General features: G+C 43.7%; 1 protein-coding gene across 1 annotated transcript; it reads right to left on the bottom strand.

The window, feature by feature from the left end:
• Positions 1–500: 500 nt before the first annotated feature.
• Positions 501–1225, bottom strand: LOC129136206 (small ribosomal subunit protein eS1-like). Its single transcript, XM_054660381.2, has one exon. The coding sequence runs from the start codon at positions 1223–1225 to the stop codon at positions 992–994; it is 234 nt and encodes a 77-aa protein (XP_054516356.1). The 3' UTR covers positions 501–991.
• Between the last annotated feature and the right edge of the window lie 10115 nt (positions 1226–11340).

The following is an 11340-nucleotide window of genomic DNA, read 5'->3' as shown; positions in this document are numbered from 1 at the left end:
GCGAGGTGAGTCCCGAACTCCTGATCTCATGAGATCCACCTGCCTTGGCCTCCCAAAATGCTGGAATTACAGGCATGAGCCACTGTGCCTGGCCAGAGGTTTCTTAAAAAAACTAAAAGTAGAATTACCATTTGATTCAGCGATCCTACTAATGGGTATCTACCCAAAGGAAAAGAAATCAATATATCAAAAGGATATCTGCAAACTTGCATGTTTATTGCAGCACTATGCACAATAGCTAAGATATGGAATCAGCCTAAGTGTCCATCAATGGTAGAATAAAGAACATGTGGTATATATACACAATGGAATACTGTTTAGCCATAAAAAGAATGAAATCATGTCATTTGCAGCAACATGGATGGAACTGGAGATTATCATTATTTTTTTTCATCACAAATAGGACTTTTTATTTGCCACTATTATAAGTCTGAACTTTAAACAGATTCTTGGACTGGTCATTCATATCCATCAGCTCATTCGACTTTAGCACCTGTCTTGTCCCCAGTGGCTTTTCCAGAACTACTACCTTCACCATGAAGCTCCATGAGTTTTCCCAATTCAAACTTGAGCTTCTTCAGCATTTTTACTTTTCTAACAAAGACATCGTGGAGAGGGTAAATAGATTGGCAAGCCTTTTCTATGTCTTTTCCAATGCTGTCTAGAATCAATTTATTGACCACTTCTTTCAAGTCATTTGTCTGCACCTCTTGGGTCATGATTTCCATCATCTTCTGGATTTGGCGGATCTGTTGGTGCTGAGCATAAGAGGTCTTCCGTATCTGATTGTTGCTTTTTTTAGTAAAACCAATACAGAACAGACAAAGCAAGTAACCATGAGTAGTCTTAACATCAACGTGAGCTTCAATCATTGTCTGCCATTTTTTGACCATGGAACACATTTTGTCACGAATAAGATCCATGCCATGGAAGTTAGGCAGTTTTTGCCCTGAACATCTTCAGTAATCAGCTTGAATTTTCTAAATGCAACTTAATCATTCTGCACATCAACAAGACTCACTTCAAACACACGACCCTCGAGGCCATCGGATGCAATTTTGGTTCCTTGGGTCCTGGCAACTAGCGTCTTTCCAATATTTCTTATATTGAACATAGCAGCTGCTTTCACATTATACCAATCTTTCTTAGAAAATGGATCCATCACTTTCTTCTTGGCTCCCTTTTTGCTGCCTTTTGTAAGGTGCTTGTTCTTGCCAACCACCATGGTGCTGCTCAGAGAGCCACAAGGCCTGGAGGTTATTCTCTTAAGTGGAAAAAGCCAGGCACAGAAAGACAAATATTGCATGTTCTCACTTATATGTAGGAGCTAAAAAAATTGACCACATGGAGCTAAAGAATGGAAAAACAGATAATAGAGATGGAAGGGACAGTGGTGGGGGGCAGGCCGATAAAGAGAAGTGTTAAAACATACAAATATACAGTAAAATAAAAGGAATAAATTCAATATTCCACAGCAGAGTAGGATGACTAAACTTAACAAAAATGTGTTGTACTCACATGACAGACACCCCGAATGCCGCTTCTTGATCACTATGTATTATATATATATAACAGATTTTCTCATGTACCCCATAAATATACACAAATAAATTTTTTAAAAAAGAAACTGGAACTAGCTTAGGAAGAAAAGGGAAGTATGTGGCTCAGGTAACCAAACCACAGCAGGAGCAAGTGACTGGAATCAGGGACTCCAACATCCCCTGGGTGCTCCCAATGCCTCTCCTTTCCGTGGAAGGGCTTCATTTCCTCCTGCTGGAGACTGGCCTCTTCCTTGAGCATGGGGCATAGCCACTGGAAGCTTCCAGACTTATTCTCACAGCTTTATCAGACTTTCCACCCACTGTAAAAATAAAAAGGCTCATGGTCCCCAGTTTCGCTGCAAAAAGACTCTAGTCTGCTTGGGCCACCTGTCCTCACTGTAGTAGAGGTGTGGAGCAGGGGCCATGGTATGCTCTGGGTTGATTCAGCCGTATATACCTGGATGACCTCACCATGGTTAAATGTTGAAAGGGTTTCAGAGGGCTTCCTCTTCTGGATAGGATGTATATGTAGGAACAATCCAACACTCCTGCTGAAGCAACTAGAAAAAACAGAGTAAGTTACAGAAATCACCTTTTTAAGACACCGCAGAGTTGTGCCATCAATGAGGACTAATGAACTGAAATTCTGGAGAGGAAAGAGCCCTTTCCTTTTTTTTTTTTTTTTTTTTTTTTTTTTTTTTTTTTTTTTGAGACGGAGTTTCACTCTTGTTGCCCAGGCTGGAGTGTAATGGCACGATCTAGGCTCACCGCAACCTCCGCCTCCTGGGTTCAAGTGATTCTTCTGTCTCAGCCTCCCGAGTAGTTGGTATTGCAGGCATGTGCCACCACACCCAGCTAATTTTGTATTTTTATTAGAGACAGGGTTTCACCATGTTGGTCAGGCTGGTCTCAAACTCCTGACCTCAGGTGATCTGCCCACCTTGGCCTCCCAAAGTGCTGGGACTACAGGCATGAGCCACTGCGCCCGGCCGGAAAGAGCCCTTTCTAAATGTGCTGATTGTCTCTGACCATTTTCTTCCCAGAGGGTATTTGCCAAATCTGTGCACAGGCCAAGGATAGGGCTTGACCCAGGCATAGGGTCTCTACTGGGGCAAAGAGAAACTGGTAGAGTTTTTGATGATCAATGTTATCTGGTGTAATGTTAGAATCTAGAGCTAAGCTGGAGCTCCTAAGAACAGAGCTGAATCTTCCATAGGCTTTCAGGGATGAGAAGACAGAGACATGCCAATGAAAAGCTTGAGTGGGCTCCATCCAAGGAATAGTGATGACTCAGAGATGGACTAGGACTAACCAAGACTGCAACCCAGCCTCAACCCAGCTGAATTCTTGACTAGGTTAAGGTGATCAGTCCCTCACCCCATCTGCTAACAGAAGAAAAAGAGATTCATCACTGGAGGAAAATAATATCATCTTTTGCCTCTGTTTTCTTTTATATAATTATAAGGCATGCAAAGAGCAGGAAAATGTGACTGATAAGGAAAATAAGCAGGGGCCGGGCGCGGTGGCCCATGCCTGTAATCCCAGCACTTTGGGAGGCCGAGGTGAGTGGATCACCTGAGGTCAAGAGTTTGAGACCAGCCTGGCCAACATGGCGAAACCCCATCTCTACGAAAAATACAAAAATTAGCCAGGCGTGGGGGTGGACACCTGTCATCCCAGCTACTTAGGAGGCTGAGGCAGGAGAATCGCTTGAACCCAGGAGACGGAAGTTGCAGTGATCCAAAATCGCACCATTGCACTCCAGCCTGGGTGACAAGAGTGAGACTCTGTCTCAAAAAAAAAAGAAAGAAAAAGAAAAAAAACAGGCTGGGTGCAGTGGCTCATGCCTGTAATCCCAGCACTTTGGGAGGCTGAGGTGGGTGAATCACTTGAGCTCAGGAGTTTGAGACCGGCCTGGGCAACATGGCAAAATCCCATCTCTACTAAAAATAGAAAAATTAGCCAGGTGTGGTGGCACATGCCTGTAGTCCCAGCTACTTGGGAGGCTGAGGTGGGAAAATCACTTGAATCTGGGAGGCAGAGGTTGCAGTGAGTAGAGATTGCATCACTGCACACTAGCCTGGGCGATAGAGCGAGATCCTGTCTCAAAAAAAAAAAGAAGTTAAAAAATTACCTGGGTGGCCGGGCACAGTGGCTCACGCCTGTAATCCCAGCACTTTGGGAGGCCAAGGTGGTTGGATCATGAGGTCAGGAGATCAAGACCATCCTGGCTAACACAGTGAAACCCCTGTCTCTACTAAAAATACAAAAAAAAATTAGCCAGGCGTGGTGTTGGGAGCCTGTAGTCCCAGCTACTCAGGAGGCTGAGGCAGGAGAATGGCATGAACCCAGGAGGCAGAGCTTGCAGTGAACCAAGATTGTGCCACTGCACTTCAGCCTGGGGCAACAGAGCCAGACTCCGTCTCAAACAAACAAACAAACAAAATTACCTGGGCTTAGTCACAATACCTGTAGTCCCAGCTACTTGGGAGGTTAAGGAGGGAGGATTGTTTAAGCCCAGGAGGTCAAGGTGACCCATGATTGTACCACCACACACCAGCCTGGGCAACAGAGCAAGAACCTGCCTCAGAAAAAAAAAAAAATAAAAGTAGAGAAAGAGCAGGCAATAGAAGCAGACCCACAAATGATTCTGATATTTGAGTTAGCAGACAAGGACTTTATAATAAGTATTATAAACATGATAAATAGAGAAAATAGTACAATAGATGAAAAATAAAGAATTTCAACAGAGCATTCGAATCTATAAAAAAAGAACCAAATGGGCTTTCTAGAACTGAAACATGCAATATTTGTAATTAAGAACCCATTAAGTGAAATATTTTCATAGCTGTTGGTAAATATCTACTGGCCCAAGACTCCTAAGTTCCCTGTCCTCATCTCCTGGCCATCCTGGACCTCCTTGGGACACCCTGGACTTCCCCATGGCCCAACAACTAAGAGTTAATGGCTAGCCCAGCCAGGGGCATTCAGGAGCCTGCTTTGCCACTGCTGCAAGTGTCCCTTGTGATTGGTTGGTGTCTGTGCTTTCCCATTGTTTAACTATTTTGATTTTAATGTCATCTCTGACTAATTGATTGACTGATAGAGTTGAGGGTTTTTTTGTTTTTTGTTTTTAGACTGAGTCTCGCTCTGTCACCAGGCTGGAGTGCAGTGGCGTGATCTCGGCTCACTGCAACCTCCGACTCCAAGGTTCAAGCGATTCTCCTGCCTCAGCCTCCTGAGTAGCTGGGATTACAGGCATGCACTACCACACCCGGCTAATTTTTGTACTTTTTGTAGAGACGGGTTTCACCAGGTTGGCCAGGAAGGTCTTGATCTCCTGACTTCGTGATCCACCCGCCGCAGCCTGCCAAAGTGCTGGGATTACAGGCATGAGCCACTGCGCCTGGCCTGAGATGAGATTTTACTGTGTTGCCCACGCTGGTCTCAAACTCCTGGGCTCAAGTGATCATCCTGCCTCGGCCTCCTGAATAGCTGGGACTTGATGTCTTGGTACTGTCACTGGAAGTCCCTATCAGAACCAAATAAATGATATTGGGTAGAAAGAATTCCCCAAAGGTGGCAATACCAATAAGAGGAGATGTGGAAGGACACAGAAAGGATATTTGTTCACTTATGATGCCTACTCCGAAAGCCAGATATCTAAGACTGAAGCCTGCTGTTTGCTGAATTGAGCTTCTTTTAAGTTTCCTCACCACTGTATTTGAGGAGACTTGAGTGAGCCAGTGGGGAACAGATTCAGTGAGGCTAGATAAGTTTGCTGTGTGGCTTGGTCTCCTGAATATGATCAATTTGTAGCTCCTACACCAGTTATTTTCATGAAATAATCAGGATAGCCTTAGCAACCTACGTTTCTCAAAGGCAAAAGAATTTAGTGTGGACTAACTGCCTCCCAGAATACAGGTTAAAAGAGTAGATTTTAGAGATGGACAGTTCTGGATTCAGACTCCATATCTGCAATTAACTGGTTGTTTGACCTTGGGCAAATCACTCTACCCCTCTGAATTGCTCATGTGTATCTCGAAGGTTTGCAGCAGACACTGTTGGTTAACTACCGAATGGGTTCCTCCCCTTTTCTTTGCTGAAAAATACTTTTTTTTTTTTTTTTTTTTTTTTGAGCGGAGTCTAGCTCTGTCACCAGGCTGGAGTGCAGTGGCGCGATCTTGGCTCACTGTAATATCCGCCTCCCTGGTTCAAGCGATTCTCCTGCCTCAACCTCCCAAGAAGCTGGGATTACAGGCACGCACTGCCACGCCCAGCTAATTTTTGTGTTTTCAGTAGAGAGGGGTTTCACCATGTTGGTCAGGATGGTCTTGATCTCCTGACCTCATGATCCGCCAACCTCAGCCTCCCAAAGTGCTGGGATTACAGGCATGAGCCACTGCGCCTGGCCGGATCTCATTTTTCTTTTTTTTTTTTTTCAGAGTGTTTTATCTCTTCCTCTTTCAACTCAGGGGTGAATTATGCTTGGTGTAGGCCCATTGCAATAATACCACTTTTGGGTCAATGGTTGGATTAAACATGCATGTATGACCCAGTTCTGGCCACTGAGATGAGAGAGGTGATCAACTAGAGGCTTCTTGGAAAGCTTTTCTTGTACTTAAAAAAGATACAAGGAAGAGATCGTCCCTCTGCTAAATACTGTCATGTCCAGATGGGATGCCTGGAAGTGTAACAGCCATTTTGTGGTCACGAGGGTACCCAGGCTGACGATCCAAGCCAACTAAGGATGGCAGAGTGAAAAGATGGCAAGAACTGGGGTGCCTAATGACATCATCAAGCTTCTAATTTAACCAACCCTAAAGCTACCCCTGGTAGGGACTTATTATTACGTAGAAAATAACTCATTTCCTCACGTTTAAGCTATTTTTATTTGGGATTTCTCTTACATGGAGTCAAAAGCATCCTAACAAACCCAGAGTTGTTTATGAGGATTTGATTCAATAAAATAATTTATGTAAAGCACTTAACACAATTCCTGGTATAAAAGGTGCTCAAAAAATAAGTATTATTATCATCATCATCATTTTTTTCTCATTTTTATTTCCCCTTATTGCCTTGGTGCTGGCTGTAAGCAGAGGATAATGAGTCTGGGATTTAAAGACGTGATGACAGGGATGGGGGAGTCAGAGGGAAAGGGATGAATTTAGGTGCCTGGGCTCTTCATCCAGAGCACCATTGAACAGTAATTTTAGTTAAGGGTTTTTCATCTGTGTGTGGATGCAGACAACAGAAACTGACTTAAGTTAGCTCGAATGAGCAAAAAGCCATGTTTTTTGAAGGGTATGGAGTGTGTCACATAATTGAAGGAAAAGATGAACAGCAAAGATTTAGGCAAGGAAGGAATTAAGTTTCGGAAATTCTCATCCTCGGAACATCCCTCTCTCTTTGGAGCTCTCAGATAAGGAAATTTGGGCAAGGTGTCTGCACTGTGTTAATCAGCTTTGATCAGGGGGCAGGGGCATACAGTTGTGGTAATTGAGAGGGACTATCCTTGGCTATCAGGACCTTTCTGAAAGAAGGAAGAACCCAAGATGTATCTCTTGCTCCCAGATGCTTTTCCAAAACTGCAGGTTTCCCCTAACTTTACACAAAAAGCAGCAGCCCCAAGCCAAATTCTGGACATGCTCAGAATTCAGTAATGCCAAAGGTGGTCTGTTTTCCATGGTGACTGGGAAAGGAAAAGAAAAAGCTGGACAAGGGACTAGCCTGGATCATGAAGTCTAACCAGACGTCCTCACTTGGGGCATCCAAACACTCACTTGAAATGCCCAAGCCAGAAGGACCAACACTGCCCTGGTGTTTGCAAAAGTGCAAATATTGTCCCATGTGACAAATGTCTAAGTGCTTAAAAGCTATAAATCAAGTTATGCCCACCTCTATCTGACATTCTCAACCAGGCTTTTCCCTCTCACAAAGCTCACTTCTTTGAGTCTTGGAAGCTAAAGGAGACAGGTTCTGTCTCTGTCATTCCTTCCACCTGGATGCTTGAGTTGTCATACCCTGGTTATGCAGGGACAGGGCAGGGCAGTGCAGAAGCTGGCCTCAGGCCCAGGACTCTTGGGTGGTGACTGGATCCACCCAGTCTTGGGATAGGGACTGACTCAGTCAAGCTCTCTTTTTTGCCAGGGTGGCCAGGTTACCTTCCTCACACCTTACTTTTCCAACTTAGGATCTCCAGGCATTTTTATGTGCCTCCCCAAACTACACTACCCTAACTGAAGAGCAGGGAGTGGGGAAGAGAGGGTCGGCAGGAAAGTAGTTACAGGGAATCAGTTCTGTTGAGACATGCACTTGGGTTGATTTGAGGAGATGACTTGAAATTGAAGCAACCACTCTCTCCCTGATTTCCCAGGACAGAGCTGTGATTCTGTCCCCCTACTCCCCACCCCCACCCCACTTTCACTGACAGCCTCAGGCCTCCTCCTCTAGCCTGAGGAGATGAGTTGGGTTTACACACACCCTCTTCCTCCTACCTTTCAGAAATCTTTCCTGTAAGACCCAAGAAGAAAATAACCTTTGTGTCTCAATGTGTATACTATATGAGGCCAAGGATGGGCTCTATTCTTTGCTTGATCTGAGGGCAGGACTAAGAAGGACCTTAGAGATTATCTCAGAAGTTGAGTTCACAGAAAGTAAGAACCTATCAAACACCAGGGAGTTGGGTCAAGAGGGCTCAGGAGCAAATTAAGAGATCCCCACAGTCCCACGGGCCAATGGTAGAAGACTCAATGAGGATTATAACTTCATTGATCTCAAACTCATTAAATATACCAAACCCATGAATTTTTAATGACACTTAGAAAAAAAAACAGCCTCATTTGTCATCTTTTGAAGGATGCTAGGAAATCAACCTATTATTTTGAAACTGACAAGGAAGGAAAACAAACAGCATTGATTCTGCCTTTTCTTTTCCAACTGTGTGTCATGATAACCAAATAGTTGATAAGAAGATGATTTTCTTTATAGAAACATTCTAGCTAATAAATGAAGAAGAAAAGAAGCTAAGAAATGTTAGCATATCAACATTTTGCATATCGAAATTTTGCAACTCTTAATGAAATAATGGAGCTAGGCAATGATCATCAATAGCTGCTAACATCAAAAAAAGAAAGATAACTGGGCATTATGTGCCTCCTGATGGAAACACAAAAAGCTGGACCGGGTGCGGTGGCTCATGCCTGTAACCCCAGCACATTGGGAGGCTGAGGCGGGCGGATCACTTGAGGTTAGGAGCTCGAGACCAGTCTGGCCAACATGGCGAAACCCTGTCTCTACTAAAAATACAAAAATTAGCCAGGCATGATAGCGCATGCCTGTAATCCCAGCTATTCGGGAGGCTGAGGCAGGAGAATCGCTTGAACCAGAGCGGCAGAGGTTTCAGTGAGCCAAGATAGTGCCACTGCACTCCAGCCTGGGTGGACAGAGTGAGACCCTGTCTCAAAAAAAAAAAAAATTGTATGACGCCATCCGTGAAATTTGAACATGCAATTAATATTAAATGATATTTAAGGAGGCTGGGCATGGTGGCTCATGCCTGTAATCCCAGGACTTTGAGAGGCAGAGGCGGGAAGATCACTTGAGCCCAGGAATTCAAGACCAACCTGGGCAACAAAGTGAGACCCCGCTGTCTACAAAAAATAGAAAAAAAAAATTAGCTGGGGCAGGGTGGTGTGTACCTTTAGGCTGAGTTGGGAGGATCGCTTGAACCCAGGAGGTTGAGGCTACATGCCACTATACTCTAGCCTGGGTGACAGAGCTAGATATGCTAACATTTCTTAGCTTCTTTTCTTCTTCATTTATTAGCTAGAATGTTTCTATAAAGAAAATCATCTTCTTATCAACTATTTGGTTATCATGACACACAGTTGGAAAAGAAAAGGCAGAATCAATGCTGTTTGTTTTCCTTCCTTGTCAGTTTCAAAATAATAGGTTGATTTCCTAGCATCCTTCAAAAGATGACAAATGAGGCTGTTTTTTTTTCTAAGTGTCATTAAAAATTCATGGGTTTAATATATTTAATGAGTTTGAGATCAATGAAGTTATAATCCTCATTGATTCTTCTACCATTGGCCAGTGGGACTGTGGGGATCTCTTAATTTGCTCCTGAGCCCTCTTGACCCAACTCCATGGTGTTTGATAGGTTCTTACTCTGTCTCAAAAAAAAATCATAATGATAAAAAATGATATTTAAGGAAGTATTATTAACATTTTAGGTCTGATAATGATTTTGTGGCTATGTTTACATATTACTTATCTCAGAGTGACATACTGAAATATTTGTAGGTGAAATTATATGATTTCGGCACTTGCTTCAAAATAGTCTTTGGGATATTTAGAGGTCAGCTGATGGGAGCATAGAAAAGCTAGACTGGGCTTGAGGGATGATTCTTGGGGCTGGGTAATGGGTGCATGGGGGTCTACTATGTGTCCTTTTCATGTGTGTGTTTGAAACATAATGAGCACTTCATGGGTGTGTGTGGTAAGAAGGCACTGTGTTAAGGATTCTAAAATGTTGCATCACCATCCCTGCTCTAGAGTGACTTCAGTCTGGTTCCCAAACTCTTATCACTGAGCACCTATTTTATTTTTCTTTTCCCTCATGAGTCCTGTGTTTGGGAGATTCTCATCACCTAGTAAATGTATTTATTTATTTATAAGGCAGAGTCTCACTCAGTTGCCCAAGCTGCAGTGCAGTGGTGTGATCTCGACTCACTGCAACCTCCACCTCCCAGGTTCAAGTGATTCTCGTGCCTCAGCCTCCCAAGTAGCTCGGATTACAGGCACATGCTGCCACACCCAGCTAATTTTTGTATTTTTAGTAGAGATAGGGTTTCTCCATGCTGGCCGGGCTGGTTTCAAACTCCTGGCCTCAAGTGATCTGTCCTCCTCGGCCTCCCAAAGTGCTGAGATTACAGGAATGAACCACTACGCCCAGCCAAAGCATTTATTATGTAATAATTTAAAAGTACTCTTTGTGGTGTGTCCAAACATTTCTTCTTTTGTGAAGTCTTAAGGAAAGACTGGGAACCCCAAAGTGGCCCAGCCTTTTAATTTTACAGAGACAGAAATTGAGGCCTAGACAGGGAGACTGCCCAGGCCACACGCATTGGCAGAGGTGAGACTGGAGTCCAGTTCTAGAACTCACTCTTCTGCTTGTCCAGTGCACCACCACTGGCTGAGCACAGATGGTGTTTTGGAGTGTGTAGCTGATCTAGTTTACAAACTAGAAACAGTCACTATATTAGCCTGTCAGCTTCTGTTTTTAAGACTCATTGATGCCAATTTCTTCAACTTTTCTTTTTAAAATTTTTTTAAATTTTTTTTTTTTTTTTTTTTTTTTGTAGAGACAGGATTTCCCTTTGTTGCACAGGCTGGTCTCAAACTCCTGGGCTCAAGTGATCCTCCCACCACGGCCTCCCAAAATGCTGGGATTACAGGTGTGAGCCACCACGCCCAGCCCAACTTTTCTTTATAGATTTTCTTTACTTTCCACCTTCTGAGACTATCCCAAAGCTGTCTGACACATTGCCTGTGTCAGTTTAAATTTTCTCTTTATGACGGGTTGCTGAGGACTTATTTTCTTCACCCCCTGTGGTGAAGAAGGGAGCTAGAAAAGAAATCAAGCACAGTGAACTCCTGGTTATCCCAGGGCAGGATGGCCAATTTTCCATCAATCATGCTGAAAACAAAACAAATGCGACTACATGATACGGGTAGAATAGCAATCAGTACATGCCACACTGGGTAACATTTTTTTTAAGACTGGTGAAGCGCA

This window comes from Pan troglodytes, chromosome 8, assembly GCF_028858775.2.
Source record: "Pan troglodytes isolate AG18354 chromosome 8, NHGRI_mPanTro3-v2.0_pri, whole genome shotgun sequence".
NCBI lineage: Eukaryota > Metazoa > Chordata > Mammalia > Primates > Hominidae > Pan > Pan troglodytes.
Note: the sequence above shows the minus strand (reverse complement) of the source record. Positions and strands in the feature narration are given on the sequence as shown.

Excerpts from the sequence above, each read along its gene's own strand:
- LOC129136206 (XM_054660381.2), bottom strand. The coding sequence starts at position 1,225 with ATGGTGGTTGGCAAGAACAAGCACCTTACAAAAGGCAGCAAAAAGGGA.